The sequence below is a fragment of the Sphaeramia orbicularis genome, chromosome 17 (assembly GCF_902148855.1).
Source record: "Sphaeramia orbicularis chromosome 17, fSphaOr1.1, whole genome shotgun sequence".
Classification (NCBI taxonomy): domain Eukaryota; kingdom Metazoa; phylum Chordata; class Actinopteri; order Kurtiformes; family Apogonidae; genus Sphaeramia; species Sphaeramia orbicularis.
The window spans coordinates 10263007-10286518 of NC_043973.1; the positions used below are offsets into that span (position 1 = coordinate 10263007).

The 23512-nt window shown below is 39.6% G+C and overlaps 1 protein-coding gene across 11 annotated transcripts in view; it reads right to left on the reverse strand.

Annotated features, from left to right (window-relative positions):
• Positions 1–23512, reverse strand: part of LOC115437576 (receptor-type tyrosine-protein phosphatase mu) — a 223682-nt gene that overhangs the window by 165075 nt on the left and 35095 nt on the right. For all 11 annotated transcript variants that reach the window (XM_030160827.1, XM_030160833.1, XM_030160832.1 and 8 more), the window contains exon 2: positions 6182–6304. In XM_030160827.1, coding sequence (XP_030016687.1) covers positions 6182–6304 — 123 coding nt within the window. The remainder of the gene's footprint in view (positions 1–6181; positions 6305–23512) is intronic.

The following is a 23512-nucleotide window of genomic DNA, read 5'->3' on the forward strand; positions in this document are numbered from 1 at the left end:
TATGCAGTACGCACTACTGGAGCTCTACTCCTACGAATGGGGTGTATAATGGCCCATTTGGCTGCAACAAACCCAACACACAACGCAACTGGCTGTTCATGTGACTCACCAAGCTGCATCATTAGCCACACAATGTACACTAATGGAAAGGAAAAAAAAAAAAAAAAAAGATACAGTATGCAAATATGTCCTCCATCATGACAGTACAGGGTGTTTCCATAATCCTTTTTATAGTAACACGTCAAATCCATTTTAGTCAGACCAAAACAGGTGCAAAATTTACAAACCCTCCACACATGCTAATCTGGGAATCACAGTCTGTCATCCCCAGGAATTAATTCACGAATTGATCAGACGTCATAATATGGCATTCTGTTTCATACCCTAATCATATAATGGGGCTTCTCCTTAACCTCACAACCTTGCCATCAGCGTGCAAGGTGTGATTTTCACACAAAGTTGTGAATGGCTCAAAAGCAATTAGCTTATTTTCACAACAAGAGCCCCTCCTTTCCTCAACAGCAAATCCCATCTTTCACTGATGTGATTTAAATTCTGATTAAATTTCTAACGTCCTTCACTCAGTGGGTGTTTTCTCCTCTCATATTTTAAGTGGCCGTCCTTCTCCTCTTTCATTTGTACGGCACATGCAGCATCGTAAACAACATGCTTGTCCAGGTGAGGCGGAGAGAGGGCTTCGTCAATTCATTACCCCTTGATTGAAATGGTCAAAAAGGTGAACAGTTTGCCTTTTAAAATGATCCGTCTTATCCGTATGCAGCAGCCGCACACTGAGAAAGGCACCCTTTAGGGTTCAAGAGTGAGCCACATTTGCATGAACACATTACGAACCTGACAAGAAAGAACCAGAATGAGAGAACCTCATTCTGCCAATCTTTCACTATTGTCTAGGTGTCACTATCGACCAAGGGCGTGGTAGCAAAACAAAGAGCCACAGCACCAGTGAGACAAAACATTCAATTTCTCTCCAGCAACATATTTAGAGGAAACATTAAGAATAAACAATAAGTCATTTAGCCAGAGCTGCATTTGCTATTGTACATAGCATAATACAACAACTCTAATTAATCTCAGTTAGAGGACCTTCTTTCTCCTTCTCCTTTTGCCATTATTCCCCACAACGAGTCTCCAGGGAGAGGCAGGGAGCAGCAGCCCACTGCTGGCAACATCCATGACACCATCAGAGGAGAGGCAGCCTTTGCACCAGCTGGGGCTCACTAAAAACAGCTTCCTTCTTAATGGCATATGGACACCCCCCACAGCACAGCACTGCAAATTTCCCCATCAAGTGAGCTTCATCCATTCTTCTCTCAGACTAGTGGACCACATTTAGAAATGCAGCACAAAGCATGGGGCAGAACCAACAAAAAACGAAAAAAAAGAAGAAATTATACAAATTTCTTTGGTTCAAGTCAATGCCTTATTCTAACAGAAATGCTTCCAGCTCTGTCCTCCAAGGCTGACTGAGCGTTCTCTTGGCTGAGATGGTTTTATTTTCATTGTCCAGGACAGATGAAGCTTATTGGTAATAACAGGACTGACAGTGACAGTTCTGTCAGGGGTTTCTCCAGTTGGCCGAGGAGAGGGCGCGCACGGGGAAGTACCCAAGCAGACATGCAGAGCCTCCAGGCTGAGCCGCCCTAACTGGGCTGAGCCACCCTAAAGGAGCCAAAGCATGCAATCAGAGCTGCACAGAGGGATAAACAAGGATACTCTCTGTCCAGACATAGCAATTAGGTAGGGAGCAGATCGTCGTAAACAACCCAGAGTTTCAGGCACTGCTTGTCGCTTCTTCATGTGACCAGAGGGCTTGTTTTCCATGTTGCTTCTCATTTCACTTTTCCTTTTTGGTACCCTTTTATTTACATGTGGGAGGCCAGATGGGTCTTTAGTTGTAGTGAACCTTTTTGGATGAAAGACAGTTCTTAGAAAATCAGGCACCAGGGCCCCCATGACACTTACTGCACTAACAAAGTACCTTAATGCAAAATTTCTGATCTCTGACCCCCTGATAGATTTCTTTGAGAACAGATAATGCATAAAGTGCACCTGTCAGATTTGTTATTTAGCAATGAAAGTAGTGAACATTACATGTTATTTTTGTAATCTTTAAATTCAAGATGCACAAGATTTCTGTCTAAGATCTTAAATCGTCACAAATAATTTCTTGTCTCTTCATTATTTCAATGAAGTTGCATTAACTTTAAAGTGTCTTTTTGGGAAAATGTATTCATCACAGTATAATAGGGTTAAAAAAGAACCAACATGAATTCAATAACCACTAAGACAAACTGTGTGGCCTAGTTAGAATTTATCAAAGTACATCCAGCTCATTATGTGGTGTATTCACTCATCAAAAGAATAGCTACTTCTGAAAATAATACGCTCAAAACCCATCCAAATATGGGGGAATGGTAAATTTCAACAAGAATTGACTCAAGAGCAGCACATTCAGTTTAAGGTTGTTGAAAATGACAAATTGAAGCCTGCTGCACCTTTCAGAGACACACTTAAATTAGGAACATTATTTACAAATACACAGCCTGGGCAAAGAAAGTCTCCACTGGGATTTAACTGAGCAGAGTTTAAATCCTTCCATTAATCACTGTAGTGATTAATATTTTTCAACTGCAACAACTTGTTTAACCCTAACTGATGCAGTGAGTAGCCTCTCATTCCTTAAAGAACCATCAGTTTGATAGAGAGCATCAAGACTGGACAATGCCAGGATTCGTTAGGTTTATTAAAGAGTGGTTTAGTGTATAAATTAAGCATAAGACATCATTTTCACATATAATTGGCCACTACAGAGTCCAGACCTGAACCCCATTGAGAATCTCTAGAATGTGATGGAAAAGACTTTACTTAGAGCCTTAAAGGGTCTTTAATCTAATGAGTTCCAACCTGCAGAAACTTTGACTGCAGTATCGTATTATAAAAACATAAGTTCAGTTATGGAAAAGCCTTCATTAAAGTTAGGGAAGGATTGTGCTTACAGTTAATAAAAACCTTTGATCAGACACTATGGAAAGCTACCTACTAGACTTCCTATCCTCACGTCCAACCCTTTGCTTAATATCTGCACAAAAAGGGCACATTATTACATGAATGTAACACCTCTGCTAGGTTCTTTGATTACTGTGAATATTGAGCCAGTGCAGGGGAGTTTTAACCACCAATAAAAATCCCATATTCGCATTGACATGAAGAAGTATGCTATTTGGATAGATACTATCCAGACCAATTTTCGAGGTGTTAAGGAAGTAATGACTTGTGTTCAGTGCCTACTTGAATCTCATTTCCATCGTGGTACATCAGGTAGGATAACAATCGCTTCTGTGAGTATGATAAGGTCGATCTGTTACGATTTTTAAGCACAGGTTGAGAGGGAGACAGCAATCAGAGGTGAGATGGCTTTTTCCACCAGTGTAGCTTTCACCTAAATGCATTTCAACCTATCAAGCATCTCTCCTTTAGCCTTAAAACAATTTCAATGCGTCAAGTACACTACATTTCACATCCCTTTGCGGTCAAAGAGGAGACGTTACAATTTCACATGGCAGATTGAGTGCTCACACAGAGAAATGGAGAAAGAGCTGCAAACTGTTAATTACGTGCAATTCCAGATGCACAGGTAGAAAATAGGCCTCTTTGAAGTGTACTCATACTAAGAAGCACGATCGGGGACACCACTTAACCAGACATGGGATTTTAATCAGATATGTTAAATTTAGACCACGCGCGAGATGTTAATTTGTAGGTCAAGGCTTTTGCAGATTTCGCTGTAACCTTTGTCCAGACTGTGTGTGTCCCAACATTAATCAATTCCAATGAAAAAAGCAGACACTTCCCCCTCCATGGAAAGTAATTTCTCCGGGGTGGTTCAACACACATCATCCTGATGTACACACAAACAGGTCTGGGCACCGGCTGCTTAAAATTAGTAAAGGCCTGCTAATTAATTCCCCCTCTGTCACCGGGGGGGCCCAGTGCAATCTATCTGTGATGCAGCCTTCGTGAGATTAGGCATCAGATAGGAGAGGAAAACAATATCCATTAGTTTGCACCGCTACCTTTGTTATAACATGAGGAGAAAAAAAATGCCATTCCATTAGTCTAATTCCTTAGGTGCCTCCTGCTCAGTAGCGGTGATATCTCTGCATTTCAAATCAAATGAAAAGTGATCAATGGAACATTAAAGAGACAAATTGTGTGTGACAGACAGAAAATGCAGGGAAAGCATTGTAATGAATTTCAATATGCGGCTGATGGAAAGACCTCTTCAATTAAAATGGAACTGTTTTTATAGATACACACATATATACATAAACACAACCTTTGCTCCTGAAGTGGCCAACATATCCAAACACATCCCACATCAATGGAAAAAGAGGCAGCATCACAGAAAAAAGAGGAAATATTACTGCACCCTTTTAAGTTTATGTTTCTAAATTTAAATGTAATACAACAGCATAACATCTGTAACCACAATGCATTAATCTCTTACATTAAGTTGCTTGCATGAAGCTTTAAAATATATTCTAATTATTATCTGACTTTGTGTTATAATCAGATTAAAAACTCCTCATGTGAACACCTTAAACCTCAGACTAAACAATCCATTTGAAGGCAAATATTTCTGGTAGATTAAAATACTTTGAATACATTTAAATGGTCGTTTAAGTCCTAATTATTTGTGGCCCATCTTCCTGTGACTATCTGGCTAAGTGATATTTATAACACTCAAGGACAATCTGATTTGAAGCAGGGGTCACCAGTAATAACAGATTTCTTAATTTCCTCTTTCAGAGAAAATAAACAGGAAACATCACCTTGTACAGTCTGACTCTCATGGGTTCATGTAATTAAGATTCTGTATTTTTGTGAGCATATAGATCACATGCGTGGACCTGCACCACGCACTGAAATCGACCTTCTGCATTTAACCCATTACTAGAACATGCAGGAACACACCACACCCTGCAGAGTAGGAGCAGTGGGCTTGTCATATTAAACGCCCGGGAAGCAAATCGAGGGTTCAGTGCCTTGCTCAAGGGCATATCAGCCAACAACTTTCTATCAGTCTGTGGAATCGAGCCGGCAACCCTTCGGTCACAAGTCGACTCTCCAGCATTCTAGGCCACAGCCCCCCCCACGCGTTTACAAATGAGCCAGGACATCACTCGGGCATCTTTGGAATTTTGTCGCGACATGCATTGTGGGAAGTGAAGGCTCGCGCAGCCACCTTACAGCAGCAGCTGGAACAGACATGATCGGAAACGGCAGGAACTCCCTTCCTTCTATGCATATTCCTCAAGCCGTTTCCACGTTTTTTTCATCCATATAATACCATATGGTTGCGCTGCCGCTGCCGCTATCAGGTGGCTGCATGAACCTCCGTTTCCCACAATGCACATTGCAACAAAATTCTGAAGATGCTTGAGTGACATCCTGGCTCGGTTTGTAAACACATGGTTTGTTTATGGTGGACGGCACTTCGAAATTGTTCACCGTCATGCAAGAGATTCAGGTGCGTAATCACAGAAAGACTTACAGATTCACGATACTTAGGCTATGACTGAGGTTTTACTGATTTGATGAAGAATTGGTCACGAAAGTCTCCAGCACCTTTAACGTCATTGTGAATGATTTCCCAGAACATTTATTTTCTGCTATACTTTATTCTTTATACCGCTTATTTATTCTTCTCTTTATTCTTCTATCCTTCTCTATTTTTATCTCTTTTCTTTAAATGTATGACATTTACCAAGGTGAGAGAGAAACAGTATCTCAATTCACTGTACATTCGATGCCTCTAATGAATTGACAATAAAGAATCTTTGAATCTTGAATCTTAAGTAAACATTAACTCAACTAATATTGCTCTAGTACTGACACTCATGTCCTTCATCTGAATGATTCAGTTGAAGTAATTGCATATAGGCAGCTCAAATAAAAAGCTACAAATATTAAATATATACTCTATATTTTTCTTCACTGGAACAAATATCTTTTTTAAAAAGGTTTTTTCAGTGCATTGTATTGCCTCATACAAAACAGACAGCGAGTCAGTTGAGCAGACTATTGTAATGATGTACTGTGTGAATGGTGATGGCATCATCATTTCTCCTTTTCACTGTGCCAGTGTCATGGTTCTCACCTGAGGGCATCCACGGATCTGATGAAGGCTTCTCTCTTGTATTGGCCTGCTCCCAGTCAAGGTCATCATCTCTGCCTTGGCTGTACCCACACGCTGCCAGCGGCTTCTCAAAGTTACAATCGCCTGCGACAAGAGGAAGAAATTCATCTGGTTATACAGTTTTTCCATTAACTTGCTGCTCAAATGAATGAATGTATAAATTAAATTCTCCTCCTTTTTTCCTCAGCAGTATTCATAATGCAATACGCCAGACAATGAGATGCATTTAAGTGAGACAGAGTGAAGGATTACTATAGTAGGCGAGGCACAACATACATTACCATCATTAGCAGCACGGCAGCCCAATTTCACAATGACAAGTATGAAGTGTCCAAACTCCATCATCGTTAGGCATTATGTTCCCAAACCGTACCACCATCAGGGATAAATTGATTTATTTTCCTTGCCCGCCACAGAACTTTGCTGTTCATGCGCCCTTACTCCACAGAGCCACTCTAATCCTTTTTACAAGCTGCTTGCAAAATGACAGCAAGCAACCATTAGGGCCAGGCTTCAACTGGGCTCGGCATGTGATCGATTAATACAAATACCCCTTTATTCCTCGTACCTTAAAGGCCACACAGAGAATGTGAGAGGTGAGCTTTTTTTTCTCCCTAAAGTGCTTTTCAATCCACTCATAAATCCAGAAAAAAGTGTGTCAAGACAATATGTGACTAGAAAGGAGTTCATGCTGAAATGTGAAACACAAAGGTGGCGCTTTTACACGTTTTCAGAGACCGCATATGACTTAGTAAAGAAGTGCACCCGATAAGACGGTGCTGCTCCAGATTCATGGACACACAGCTTCCTTGGTGATAACAGATGTACACTATATTACCCCGTTTACCCTGCAAGGAATGAATCCAACTGCAAGTCGGAAAATGTTTTGCTAATAAGTTTCTAAACACAGATGACATACAAATTTTATTGCTTCTGGGAATGTCCCTTGAGCCAAAATCAATGCCGAGCCAAAACCAATATCTCATCTCTTACAAGCTCCTTTTGACATTCTGCTGCATAAAGGCTACGAGCTGGGGTTTTTGTTTTCCCATTTATCTCTCTGGTGACATTTACAGTACATGTGCAAATGAGTGGCCAAACGAGGAGAACACAGGATAATTAATATCCGGCTCCATAGGGCGGCTGCTAATGATATATTTGCTGCTTTGTCTATTTTGTGAGGGGGTGGACATAGAAGAGGTGGCGTCTGCCAAAGTATCTCAGGTAAAAGGCCGGGGGATTATTGAACCTGTCCAGATGAATGCCTTGTTGTGCTGGCAAAAAACAGCCCAGGAAGCAACAAGCTGCACCATTTGGAATGAAACATGACAGAGACGCTAACCACGAGTGGTAACCAAAGTCCTCTGTGACATTAGCAAGCAAGAGACCCATGTTATTTCCAAGTTTTTATTCATTAAACTATGGCTTAAAAGCTTACTGCCTCTGCAAATAATTGTTTGACACAAACAGGATCATAACATTAATGTAGTGCTTCTTCCAAACATAAAAGAAAGACCTTTTTGAGGATCTTTGCTGGTGCATTAACGCTAATACGGTGATGGATAACTGCAGTGAGTGTTTATAGAGCAGGCAAGTTTCAACAATGGTCAAATATTATTTTATAGCGCTTACCTTATTTATCGATCAAATACTACATAACAGTGTCCAATATTTTTAAACAATTAATCCTAATATTAGCCTATTTGAAGCTAGTTAGTTTTATCAACCTGATGAGTAGAAATACTCACTTAGCTTTATTCCATTTTGTGTACATTTATTTATTTATTTATTACATTTATTGTTGTCTAAATGCGTTGCCATTTTCTTTTTTGATTTTTAAATTAAACATTGCTGTTAATGTGCATCACACATATCTTAATTTAGTTAAAAAGTGCTTCTAAAGGAAAACAAAAAACTATATATAAGAGCATCTGGAAATGACATCAACACCTGCTATGATAAAAATCAAGGACAATAAACACAGGCTAATGTTAAAAGCACATGAAAATAGCAGAGTTAAAAATGGAGGTGAAAAATGATTTGCTTTAAGAAGCACTTACTAAAGGTGACCTCTTTCATGTAAATATGCAAAGTGTAGAATAAAATGTGAGGATTTTAATGCATAGGAGAGTTACATCCAACAATACTTTAATGTTTCTGATGTAACATAATTATTCTGATGAAAATCTAAATTTGATAAAATTACCATGAAAAATGTTTAGCTTGTACTGTTAATGAAAGTCACAACTTTTAATCTCATCAACAGTCCTAAGTGCTATTAAAAGCTAATATAATAGAGGCACTTTGTCACTCTACGAAGGAGAACAGCCTGTGTAATGTTATTTGTTTATTGGATCTGGAAAAAAAGCCTAATATGTGAGAACACACTCCCATGAAAGGCTGAAAAGCGGCCGGTGAAAACTCAATATGTTACTCTCATGAATCACCACCAACATGGCCTTAAGCAAGGCTCTTAACCCCCAACGATTCAGTAAGAGCTGTTCAGTGACCAAAAGTGGGAAGCTGTGGTCGTCTCCACTTCCCTGGAGTGACTGTGTGAAGTCCTAAGTGTCTGAAGACAACGCTGAAAAAGCGCATTCATGCTCGCTCAACTTTCTCTAAATAAATGTCTGTGGAGCCAAGATGCAACTTGGAAAACACTAACAATCTTTGGCTGCAGCGTCACACGGACTGGCTTCATTCCATCAATATTTTGACTCAATACTTCCAAGATCCTTTGGCCTGTACCGCCCACCTTCCTCTCACAGCATGGTGAAGCTCAAACAAACCCAAAGAGGTGGCTTTTATTGGTGTTTGATATTTAAATCGTTGGTACTAGTGAGGAGCAAAATGTATTCCAAGTCAGTGGGTGATGCGAATGGAAAACGAGTGTTGAACACTAAATGAGGGGTGGGGGGAGAGAGCACTAAGCAGGGCTCATTCTATGCTTCGTTTTGAAAGGTTTTGTTATTTTATGTGTCAATTCTGTCTTTAATAATAGATCAGAAAAATGAGAGGGTTTAGGTCTCAGTTTGAAACTTTATGCCCGTCAATAATTAACAAACCTCTTCTCTTAATGGTTCTCTTGTAGCTCAGTAAATTTGAATACAAAAGACAGAAATCCTGGAACCTTCTCCAGATTCAGATTCATATGCGTACATGCGTATGCTACATACAACATTAATAAAAAGTAAAAACACTGCTCATCTTTCAAGTATGCTATTTTGTACCCAGTACAATTACAGTTCAGTCTACTCCATCAGTACATACAAACTAAACATCAAGTCTCTTGTTAACTACATTTTTTCTCAGTGTTCATGTATGGATGTGATTTAAAGGATTAGTGGGTGACTAAAATAGAAAAAAAAAACAGTTATCATGGTGTAACAGGATCCTGCTTTTAATGGTCAATAATGACTTGGAACACCATCTACACTGAATGCTTTTCCTGAACAGTTTGACCATTAGAACACAGTGAAAGGCTGTGAACAGGCAATAAATCAATGTGCATTGCTTTGATTTTTACATCCGCTGTATAAGACTTCAGCATTGGGAATTTCTTTAACGACTGCAGCATGTTATTGACCTGCATGGTCTAGAGCTCCTCTGTCCTGAGGCAAACATTAAAAGCATCTTGTTCAACAGAAATTATAGCATTACATTGCTATGGATATGCCCTAAAATTAAACAGTTTTGGTTTTTAATGTTATAAAAAGCCAAATTATTTTATGCTCCAAGTTATTTATAATAGAAGATCCTAAAGTGTTGTCTGCATTCCCAAACCACTGAAAGACTGGATTCAGACTGTTCTATTGACTGGACAACAAATTATCATGAGGAAATGAAGAAATAATGGAGAGCCTCCTTTCCAGGAATGGGTGACAGAAATGGGAAAAGTAGCAGCATATGAAAGAATGTCATATAGGATGTAGGACAAGACAGAAAAAGAAAAATGTTTTTTGAAATTGAGCAAATACCTGGTCACTTTAGATCTCATAGACTAAAGACCAAGAGGATACACACTGAAGATACGATGATCACATGCCCTCTACAGGGTGGGGAAGCAAAATTTACAATGAACATTTTGTTGTTTTTTCTCAGCAGGCACTGCATCAATTGTTTTGAAACCAAACATATATTGATGTCATAATCATACCTAACACTATTAGCCATACCTTTTCAGAAACTTTTGCCCACCCTGTATATGCACATATGTATACTATGACTATACACTTTTGTGTGTGTGTGTGTGTGTGTGTGTGTGTGTGTGTGTGTGTGTGTGTGTGTGTGTGTGTGTGTGTGTGTGTGTGTGTGTGTATATATATATATATACACACACACACACATACACATACATACACAGGGTGGGGAAGCAAAATTTACAATATTTTGAGGCAGGGATTGAAAGACAGTGTATGACCAATTAGTTTATTGAAAGTCATGAGAATTTATTTGCCACAAGAAAATTTACATAACAGAAAATGTTTTTATTCTATGTGTCCTCCTTCTTTCTCAATAACTGCCTTCACACGCTTCCTGAAACTTGCGCAAGTGTTCCTCAAATATTCGGGTGACAACTTCTCCCATTCTTCTTTAATAGTATCTTCCAAACTTTCTCGTAATAGTTTTGCTCATAGTCATTCTCTTCTTTACATTATAAACAGTCTTTACGGACACTTCAGCTATTTTTGAAATCTCCTTTGGTGTAACGAGTGCATTCAGCAAATCACACACTCTTTGACGTTTGCTTTCCTGATTACTCATATGGGCAAAAGTTTCTGAAAAGGTATGGATAATAGTGTTAGGTATGATTATGACATCAATATATGTTTGGTTTCAAAACAACTGACGTAGTGCCTGCTGAGAAAAAACAACTAAATGTTCATTGTAAATTTTGCTTCCCCACCCTGTGTGTGTATGTGTATGTGTTTGTGTGTGTGTGTGTGTGTGTGTGTGTGTGTATATATATATATATTTATTTATTTATTTTTTATTTATTCATTTATTTTTTATTTATTTATTTATTTTTTATTTATATCATTTGATCCCCTGCTGATTTTGTAAGTTTACACCCTCACAAAGAAATGTATGGTATATAGATTTTTTATGCTAGGTTTATTTCTACAGAAAGAGACAGAATATCAACAAAAAATCCAGAAAAAAATACATTACATAAAGATTATAAATTAATCCAAGTGAATTAACTATTTTATCCATAAGCAAAACATGACTTCGTATTTGTTGGAGAAACCCTCAGAGGTCAGACCTTTCTTGTAGTTGGTCACCAGGTTTGCACACATCTCAGGAGGGATTTTGATCCTCTCCTCTTTACAAATCCTCTCCAAATCCTTAAGATTCAGATGCTGTCGCTTGGCAACTAGCTAGGCCACTCCATGACCTTAATGTTCTTCTTTAGCCACTCCTTTGTTGCCTTGACCATATGTTTTGGGTCATTGTCATGCTGGAAGACCCATCCACCATCCATCTTCAGTGTTCTTACTGAAGGAAAGAGGTTCTCCTCCAAGACTCTACGGTACATGGCCCCGTTCATTGGCCCCTCAGTGTGGTGAAGTCTTCCTGTACCATTAGCAGAGAAACAGCCCCAAAGCAGGATGTTATCCCCTCCATGTTTGACAGTGGGGATGGTGTTCTTATGGTCAGAGTCAGCATTTCTCTGCCTCCAAAAACGGTGACTCGAGTTGATGCCAAAGAGCTCAATTTTGGTCTGATCTGACCACGACCTTATCTGCATCATTCAAGTGTTCATTGGTAAACTTCAAACAGGCCTGTACATGTGCCTTCTTGAGCAGTGGGACCTTGAGTGGGACCACGATCTCAGTCCATTACAGCGAAGTGTGTTATCAATGGTTTTCTTGGTAACTGTGGTCCTAGCTGCCTTGAGATCATTTACAAGCTCCTCCCATGTAAGTCTGGGCTGATCCCTCACCTTTCTCATGATCATCCTTACACCACAAGGTGAAATCTTGCATGGAGCTCCAGAGCGAGGGTGACTGATGCTTGTTTTGTATTTCTTCCATTTCCTAATAATCACACCAATTGATGTTCTTGTAGCCTATCCCAGCCTTGTGCAGGTTTCCAACGTTGTCCCTGATATCCTTTGACAGCTCTTTGGTCTTGCCCATGGTGGTGGAGAGGTTTGAATGGAAGAGATTGGTTCTGTGACATGTGTCTTTTATACTTATAACGAGATGAGATTCTGAGAACTTTCTTAAAGTGACAGCACTAATTTGCATGTCCCATGGGCAATGAAATGGTTTGTGGGGTCAGGGTTCTTGCTGGCTGGTAGGGGGTCAAATAATTATTTCCAACAATCAAATGTGAATCAATTTATAATCTTTATATAATGTGTTTTTGCTGGATTTTTTGTTGATATTCTATAAGGGGGCAAACTTACAAAGTCAGCAGGTGTGGATCAAATAATTATTTCCCTACTTCCATACTAGGGACGCAACGGTACAGGTTATCCACGGTTTGGTATGTATTGCAGTTCTTGAGTGACAGTACACGACATGGTGCGGTTCAGACACAGAAGCCAGCAGGAGCCCAGCTGGAGCCCGGCAGTATTCTCTGTCTGGGTACGAAGCTCCCGGAAATGGACAGAATTACGTACATAATAGACACAGGGGATGGACAGGACACTCCGTCCATATCTGTCTGAGTCTGAGCCCTTACTCCGAACTGGATCCGAGTTCCGTTTAAGTCAAACGGGTTGGGTGCAGCACACAGCTGAGGCTCCGTGTCCGGCTCCAACCAATGACAGTAAAAATCTGTCAGTCAGTCGTCTTGCACAGCTCTGATATAACGCAAGTTGTCCGGAGATGTCATTTGAAAATGTAAACTGAGCCATACCACGATACATGCTCGTATTGAACCACGAGGGTGTACCATTCGGTACGATGGTATGACGTGCATCATTGCAACCCCAATATATACATGCCTTTACAGGCATTATTGTGCAACCTCACCAATGTTAGCAAATGTCATGAATTAAAGCAAAGTGTCCCCAATCACATGTTGCATTCTATTAATATCAATGGCTGCTTCCAAGGCAGGAGACAGTACCCATCCATGCAGATGAATGCATCAATCAATAGCATCATAATAGTCCTCCTTTCTGTAGGAGGTTTATATCGCTGCCAGTGTGTGGCACAACCCTCATATAATCAGCCTCCAAAGCTGCTGAAATAGATATCCCAACGAGCGGCTGCCAATTCTCTGAAGGAGATTTAACTTTCAATAAAAGCTTCTATGAGGTGTGGGGAGTTGGGGAGCACAAATGAATGTGCTCCACCCTGTCAACATTCTCCTTTCAAGAGAAGCAGGCAGCTTGAAGCTAAAAAGGTGGCCCCAGATATGTCATGAAACAATTTATTCCTGAGTGAGAACACACAATAGTCTTTATATTCTCACGCAGAGTGCATTTCAAAGAAATCTATCCATCTTTTCCTGGACTGAGCCAGAGGCCTGAATCAATACCTCAACCCCTCAATGCAGGAGCCAATTTCTCCTAAAGATTTTCAAGTCAGACTTAAAAGGGCTTTTGTTATTGCACCTGTAACAAAAGTAAACTTTCGGCATTAAAAGCCATGTATGTGTATGTAGAAGTTTGATACTGTACTAGTCTGAATGCCACTGAATGAGTGTAGGAAGCACAGTGAGGACGAAAATGGAATATTGAAAAAAGAAGAACTGGGGTAAAGCATTAGATGAAAAATAAGGTGTTTTTGAGGGTTCTGAGCATGTCTGTTTCTTTGTAAGATTACATCTTGTGTTCTTTTATGTTCTTAACCCATAAAGACCCAAACAGCCACTGGTGACCAAAATCGTCTACTGGTCTAAAATATTTAATATGGCTGAACCACTAAACCTATAAATATGTTGAAATAATTGGTGTAAAATACAGTTATTCATCTTTTCATGGTCAACAGATATGACCCATTTGGACATTCAGAGGCTCTTTAGTTAGCCTGGAAACACTATCATCTTCTATAACATTAATTCATCAGTAAAACCCATGGAGCTGGATCACTGACAGTGGATGGACATACTGTGTATATGTTCAGTTAATGAGAGATTTTACTGAAAGAGTCACTTTTTCTTCATTTTTTTCTGTTTCTGATACAATAACCCTCAACTTTAATCTGAGCTTTTATGAACATCTGTATGATCAGTAAATTAAATATAAGAAAATACCTGATATTCGCTGAAAGTATGCAAAATACAGAGGATAATACTATAATAAATGGTGAAAAATCACTTAAGAAGGGTTAAATATGGAGGAAAAATATTTTGGAACAGCCACAAAAGTAGCACTGGGTCTTTATGGGTAAATTTTGCTGTCTTTATCACACAGATTTCAGATAAACAATGATGTTAAAAGCAAATGTTGATGCAGGCAGCAGTTTGTGTTAGTCCTTGACTCTGAGAACAATGGCAGGTTTGAAATTTTGTGTGTGTGTGTGTATGTTTTGCTACTCTGATTCTGCTGATTTTAAATGTAAAATCCAAAAATAATAACCTATGATATAATAAAAATATGATAAATATGATAAGTATATGATTTTTGGGTCATAAACTGAAAAGCAGGAAAACTCTGATCTACTAAATGGTAACCAAGCTGCTTAAAGGCAAAGACAAAGGAAAACTAAAAACTAAAACAATGGATGAAACTGAAACATGCCCCTCAGTCAGAGTGGTTGAACACGCAGCAACATAGCTGTAATTAGTGGAGAATATTCCATTTTAATTTTAGGCAACAATCACTGCAACTTAAAAGAAAGAAAGAAAACAGTTGTCCACGGGCATTAATGTTACTCAGAATCAAGTGCATCATGAGAGGGAAGGCAGTAACATGTTTACTCATCATGCCTAGTGCCTACAGTACAAGCCTGTGGGGGCAGTGTTATGATCTGGGGTTGGTTCAGTTGGTCAGATCTAGGTTCAGTAAAGTTATGTGTTCATAAAATGAGGTCAGCTGCTCCTGACTATACCAGGCCTGAATATTATTTTTTTCATTACTGATGACTCGGAATGGGAATCGATAAGAATTTAACCATTCCGATTCCATTATCGATTTTGCTTATCGATCCAATTCCTTATCGATTCTCTTATCGATTCTCATTGGGTGAGGGAATAAAAGAGTACAAACGGGTGTATTTGCATAAACTGTCTTTTATATTTCCATCTCTGCACAGAAAATATAACATATACAGCATGTACAAATAATAATAACAGATGACGCCGGGCCCGGTTTGGGGAGGAGGGGGGGTGGGGGCGTACAGTGAAAGTGAAACTAAAGATGCTTTACTAATTCCTCTATTGCCACATTTCCACTATGTGGAACCGGTTCAACTCTGCCCGTCTCCCGTTGTTGTGCACCTCATTTCCTTTCCCCTACCTCCGGAAACTTGTATTTGAGGGGGTGTGACGTTTGTTGCCCGCATCGGAACTGGAACTGGGCCCAGATGACGGCCTGGTGTTCACTCTGCCGCTAGATTCATAAGTGCCGCTAAGTAGCGAATCAAATACGTGACATTCCTGTAAATGAATCACATGCTGTGGACAAATGTTTGAACATATTGGAGGGATTCCACCCTTTTGAAGAAATGGAAGCTTTGCAAGTGTTACAAGTGGCCCTGGTGTCGTCTTTAGACTGTTTCTGCCTCAACGCCATGTTGGCTACATTCTGACGAAAACAATGCAGCGTACGTGTGACGTCATCGCGCATGCACAACGAAGGCGGAATCAATAAGCAGAATCGTTAAGCAGGCAGGCAAGCGATTCCAAGGAATCAAGCTACTGGGATCTGGTTCTCAAAAAGAACCAGTTCCCAGTAGCGATTCCCATCCCTACTGATGACACAGACATATTCCAAGATGACAACACCAGGGGTCATCAGGATCAGATTGAGAAAGAGTTGGGATGAGTTTGGGATGTCATGGAGAAGATTTGACACAGCCTCTGACACACAGCAGGTGAAACTGTAATGGCTTCAACTGACTGTGACGTCACATGCATAAGTTTATACAGGTCTTTGTAGGTACTGAACACCTGTATGACAATTAGCAAGTTCTGGACTGGTCTGGTTTCTACTCAGTTATTTTAAAGGTTTGTAACAATGCAGATGGGTGAACACTAGTGCCATTAGTGTGGTGTATAGTGGAGCTTGTGTGGCATCAGATAAAATATCCTCTCAGGGAAGACACTGATCCCTTTTCTAGCATCACCACCACTTCAGTCCCAGTGGCAGATATCATTGCTGCAAGACCTCCTTAGCCCCTCTGCCAATTCTGCAATTACCAGGCTTCCAACCTGTTCTGTCTGGCTAGGAAATCGCAGGTCTGCTCTTCGCCCCAATCTGCCTCAATGTCTGCACTTGTTTTAACAAACATCTTGTCTGCTGACGTCCTCGTAGACCAAAACCACAAGGCAATCTTGGGTAATTTAAAACCAATGTCGACTATCTCCCTCCACCATGGCCAGTTTAGAGCTTCAGAATCCTGCAGCTAAGCCCCTTAGGGACTGATAGGCCTTTTCACTCTGGCCCTATTTCACTTATCTATTGGCAGCTCCTGCCAAGTCCTATCTGTGCACTGAATTGCATGTATATATACTATCTGTTTGGGGACTTTGAACTGTGGGAAGGGATTTAGACAATCAATCTCAATATCATTATCAATCACGCCTTGCTGCTCCCCTCACTGATTTGAGGGGAAATAAAGAACTTAGAGTGGAGATTCCCACTGATAATTTGGCTTGCTGAGCCTTGCACTTGTCAGCAATGCTTTGCGAAACAAAACCGACAAACCCCGTCTAGGGTGATGGAACAAAATCGGGACAAAAAGACAATTTTGTATCTTTATGAGAGTAAACTGTATCTGATCATGAATGAAGCTTATGAACATTTGGTCTAGAAACACAGTGCACAAATTCATTAGTTTTAAAAAAAAAAAAAAAAAAAAAAAAAAAAAAAACCTTTTGGTGCTATGTTTAGCTCAAAACCATCTCATTATAAAAACCTCTTTGCTTCTGCAGGGTATTTTTTTTGTCTTGTCAACCAAATATCAACTTGATGAATGTGCTTTACACCAGAAGTACAACATAGTTCCTGATCAAATCCACCCTTGTGCATGGTTAGATGTACATAGAAGATGACAGGCAGCCTTCTCCTTAGATACGCTACACTTTGACAGATGATTTTCAAGCTATGTATGCCAGCACAAGGCTTGACGTTCTCTTCCACTGCGCCTGTCAAGAACTTCCAGTAAATGACTTCAAATCCATCTCCATTCTGTATAACCTGCCAGGCACCAATTAAGATGAATATTGAATCCAAGTCTGAGACATGGAAGATTGTTATTGTCATTTTTCCCTAAGTGATAAAAATGAGAACTTCAGGTCTGTCGACATAAAAGTATCCTGTGGTGATAACGCCAAACATTATGCTAATTTTTCACTCAGTGCATGTCCAATTTGAATTACAGTGTGCCAGAACTCTTTGGGAGGGTTAAGGTCAAATGTGAGAACAGAATTCAAAAGAAAAAGAAGTGCCCAAATTGTGTAAGATCAGATTTAATCAAATTTTGGGAGACTGATAGAAGCCACCTGCTGTCCTCCATGTTTTGCTTGGGGAGAAGGTGGTCTTAGGCTCATCCAGACTTGACGGCAACAAGGCTAGTTAACAATTGCTTCTTCTCCTATTGTTCCCGGCATCCTTATTCTTGTCGCTATCTGCAGAGAGAGAGCGACAGCTTGTCTGTCTCAGTGCCTCTGTCCTCCAGAGAGAAAGAAAATAGGGCTGTTTCCTATTCAGCTTAATGCCTGTTGATTCACTGAATAGCAGAGCGAAATGGGCTTGTTTGGTTTTCCATTCGCTTGTGTTCGACATGTCCCAGAAATGATAGGGTGACTGAGCATAAAAGGCGCTCTATTAAAATCATTGTTTATTTGTTACACAAGTTAAAACTGCACTGAGGAGAAGATGCTTTTTGATCAGTGAGGTGAGGAGACGCTGTAACAATTCTGAGGCTTTACTTGTCAAAAACCCAAAAACAAAGAAATATGCTGCTCTGTCTGAATGTGCTCATACCATTGATGTATGTATCTAGTGCTGCAGAATCAACTGTTGAAGATGGTTTATGGTGGAATTAACCTCAGTATTGATTCATTACGCAGTTGTGGCTCAATATGATAAGGCTGCAAATTAAAACTTCCTCCAGCTTGGGTTCATATTTGATCTCAGTGTGATGGGCCAGTGGCCTGAGCTTCAATCAATGACAGACAGTAAGAGAGGTAGGGGGAAAAAAAACAGGTTTCTGGTGTAAAGGAGATCCCACACCTGTGCCCTCTGGAAGAAAAGAAAAGAAATAAGAGCCCAGCCTGTGTTCAGTGCTAAAACCCCTCTGGATCACACCAGTGGAAAACAGCATTCCCATCCCACCGTGGATGACCCTTCAGTGTGAACCCCTTCAATCCTCCCAAAACCTGCTAAGTCAACAAAGCTTTGAATTCTGCCAGAACTGGGTAACAAAGGAGGGATGAAATGCTAATGTCAGTATCAGTATCTCCCTCCCCCCCTTGTTCTCTCTGAGTTTCCCAGAGTCTAATTTGTCAAACATGCAAGTAACAATGCTAGAAATTAGCCCAAAGGGAGATTTCCTCCAGAGGAGAGAATGGTTATGTTTGATCATGGAATAAACAAGAACATTAACATGCTTTGTTAGTTTTCCAGAATAGGAACAAATGCTTATTTTTATGTGTGGAGGAGGGAATAATTCAAGGTTGAATGTCAAAGAATTAGGAAATCACTAAAGCTAATTAGTAAATGTAGAAGAATAGGAGGTGATTGAATCAATCGCTTCTGAAGAGGTGAGAAAATCTAGGCCACAAGGCAAAGCTTATGCACTCAGGCAGAATTATCGGCTTAATGAAATATCATTACTTTGCTTTTGTGTCATGACATATCATCGATCATGTGGGCGGTGCATTTACTACTTCACCCCGTGCACACACAGCCATCTTAAGATGAGCGAGTCTGACCAGTGCGTGGGGAGACAAGCGCAGGTGGAAGGTGGGTCTCGGTCCAGGTCAAAGGTTACGCTGTGAATTTGAGTGCTGCTTTGACAGGTGTGGCTGAGGAGATCTCAATCCCAGTGGGAGCGTTTTCAAAGTGCCGTCTTAGGGTCTTCATCTACACACTTCAAACACATTCAGACTCTTTGTTTCGCAGCTGAAGCTCCATAAATCGGCTACCTGAAAGAAATCCCCGTGGCCGGATTTAATCCTCCTGGGTCGGAGGGAGCCGGCGAACAAGGCATAAGGCACATGAGGCCCCGCTTTCAAATTTACTGCTTGTGTCTGAGCTCTTGTTGTGCTTGGCAACAGGAGGACAGTTGCAGAATGGTCAGTGTGAAGCTCCAAACAAGTGGGAGGGCTCTTGTTTTACTGTGTTTTTATCTCTGCCTTAGTGCTTACATCCATGGTGCATAGATGACATTTTAAAACAATACACATAATTACAGTATATCGATGAAGATCAACGTTCAACAGCATTTATCCATGACATTTCTTTTCCATTTAGAGTAGCTCACAATATCTACATTAACTCTTTCTCTCTGTTAAAATGCTGCCAGGTATCACAGCTGACTGTCAGGATGGATTTAATCAAGGGCTCAAAGATTCCACATTAATGCTGAATCGTGCAAGATTTATGAAGACCTTTTAGCAGAAATGTAATATAATATGAGGGATGAGGGATTGGGTGAAAAAGTCATATTATGGTCATTGTTGTGATTTGAGGTGTGTATGATTTTAATTCTTGCTTGGTTATCCAGGAAAACACAGAGATTACTCAATTTGGAATAACTACTTTTAAAGCTAAATGATGCAAACTTAATAGTTGTATAAAAACTGCAAAAGTGTGTTTTTTTCATTTTTGCAATTTGATGACCTTAAATGCTACTAAATCTGGACCGTTAAAAACTGTCAGGACTGTATCTTGTTTCTGCAGTCTGATTAAATGACGTAGTTTCTAGGCCTGTAACGGTACACAAAATTTTCGGTTCAGTACGTTTTCGGTTTTGAAAGCCACAGTTCGTATTTTTTCGGTTCAGTATGGGAAGAAAGAAAACCCCTCAAAATGTCTTCAATACATTTATGAATTTTTTCAAACATTTTTCCCCCAATTTTTGGACACAAAAATAGAAAAAAATAGAAAAACAGAAATACAATTCTGCTGCTATAAATCAAATAGAAAATAAAACAAATTATTAATATTACTAAATGTATTTTAAACATTAGTATTGCACTTTTCTCTGACAGGTTGTTTTGAAAAAACAACAAAAATCAAATCACAGTTCTATCAGTTCACATTCTGCATAAAAATACCAAAAAAAATTCCACATGAAGTGCAACATTAACAAGAGAACAAACTGGTATTCTCTTTAAACAAACTGAAGAGCAACAATGACAACAAAAAATTAACCAAATTATTTATTTTAGGACAAAGAACAAACTGTTTAGGCCACTTTGTGTACGTGCGCGCATGCAGAGTGCGATTTGTCTTTTTTTTTTTTGGTCGGAGCCAGGGTGGGAGGTCCATAACTAACATAACTAACGCTGGCATGAAACGAAAGTGAAACTTTATATACTTTCAACGTCCAACTCCGGGTTCTATTCCTCTATTATACAGCGTACAGGAGAGAGAGACAGACGGACAGACAGACAGACAGAGCTAGTGTGTTTTAGAACTACCGTAGTTCCTAGGGGCCAAACAACGTCCGTCTTATCACCATCTCTGTCCTCATTGTTGTCTTTCACCGGGACCTAAACTGATCCCAAACAGGACTCTAATGATGGTGGAGGGTCTTCAGTCTCTTCCTTCCAGCTTCACATCACATTTGTTGTTTTTTTTTTTTTTTACCTTATAACAGCTGCTATTTCGTATTTCGGGTCAATGTGCGTGTCCTTCAATATGTCTGTGTGGAACTTCCGTGGATTTAAAGTTCCGCATCAAACAACGTCTTTCGTTCCTTTTTGTTTTCTCATCATACTGTGCCGTTTCGGTACAGCCGTGTACCGAACCAAACAGGTGTGTACCGAAATGGGTTGGTTCGGTACGTGTACCGTTACAGGCCTAATAGTTTCTCATTTTGTTGTCGTAGGAGTTAAACCATCCAATCAGAGGCTGCTTTAACATGTAAATATCTCTAAATATGTCACAACACATCTGGCATTAGAATGTGTGTTTGCATGTGTCACTTGCAGACCTGGACAATTGACCATGAATTAATTCAAACATGGTCAATGTCCAAAGAGAAAAAAAAATGTATCACAACATACCATTATAATAAATGAAACACTTTGTAGACCAAGGTATCTCTGTAGCAATTAATATTCTCCAGACAAATATAAATTAATAATCATGTGATCTTTTTCCCCTTTTTTTGTAATATATTTTTTCCATGTGGGTCTTTTTCTTGATGTGTTGTGAGCAAGCCAAATTGTCCAAGAAGACAGTACACTCCTAATACATCTCTGGGGGTTTCTCTTTGGAAATTTTTGAAAATTTTCAGAAAAAAATTATGCAGTGTGAGTATGATATGAGTGATACAAGTAACAGGACCGCATTTTCACATGAATGAGTATGTGCGTCTCTCTGTTGCATAAGGGGTCCCTCAGTGCAGCCCTGGACACAAGCATTGACACTGTTATATGTATGTGGCCATAGGCGACCCAGTCAAGCCAGCATTTGGGCCTCGACATATATATAAAAATATGACTATGTTAATATAAAATGTACATAAATGAGTGGCATTACAATTGTGATAATGGTTGTCCTATGATACTATTAACACAATTGCTGAATTGCTTTACCAGGTGATCAAGCTCCTAATTTAACCCATTTGAAATTATTTGGTTTGTAAAAATGTTTAGCAGGACTCGCTCAGTATAACTAACCCACTTTTAAAATAATAATCATGCATGTACAGGTCACCTCTATGCAGTGACTGACACAATACTGCAGAATAAATTAGATAAATCAGTTCAGACAGTCTAGTAGTGTTATGAATAAGTCAAGAAAGCAAAGGAATTCCCTGAGTCTCATTAATATTATTAATTTTTAAATCCAATTATTGTACGACGGCTCGTGACCTATTTTCTGATTTAAGTGTCCTTTCAAATCCATACAAATCACACATGTAATGGAGCCTTAACAGTTGTAGATTGTTTAGCTCCTGCAGCAGAACATTTTGGTCGTCCAATCTTGGCCGCCTTCTGTCGCGTTCACCTCCAGGAGAATATTATGATCTATCCATCGTACCACCCAGGTGAATGATCGCAGGTATTAGTCCGGGGCATACAAACTTCTGAGACGCAGCATCTCTCTGATCTCCTGTTACACTGCAGGGATTTTTTCATTTGCAGTGTAACAAATGTGTGGTGAAAGTCACAGAGCCAGCACATTCTCGGCGAACAGAGGGAGGAATTTACAATAGAGGATGGTTGAAGTGAACACGAGTCACACCCGGTGAATAGGGGAGATGTGCAGATTACAGCACAAATAATCTGATGGGCTCTGTGCAAATGGTTGGAGCCAAAGAACTGCATGGAAAATTAAGACTGGTATGACACAGAAAGTGGTCTACGAATGACTAAGGAGTGGAGACCTCTGTTTTAATTATCTGGGAAGATCAGAAAACGAGTTAGATTAGATTAGATTAGATTAGATTAAATTAGATTAGATTACATTAGATTACATTAGATTACATTAGATTACATTAGACTTCATTGATCCCACTTCAGGAAATTCAACGATCAAGGCAGCAACCAAATGAAGTGCAAGAAAAAGTTTGCATGCATAAAGATAGTGCAAAAAAACAAGATACAGCTTGTTGTCTTAGATAGGTATAAACCTTCCAGCCTAAACACATCTGGGATAAATTTGTGCCCTTGAGCTAATCACCTCCTGCAGGTTTGAGTCTTAGAATTACTGACACACCTTAGGGCTGCACATGCTATGACTTTTTATGCTTAATACAAAAAGGAAAACATACTTGTTCTCTCCTTTTCTCTCATCGTAACTATTCTACAAGTGGGATCACTCCAATTCACAATCATTGCCGATGCATTTATCCTAAAGAAAATATCTGCTAGTCATTGACCACAATCATTTCATACAAAAAAATCATTAATGTCACATTAGACTTATTATACATATGTATAATATATAATAGGCCAGGACAAATGTCCTGGCCCCCAAATGAAAATCTG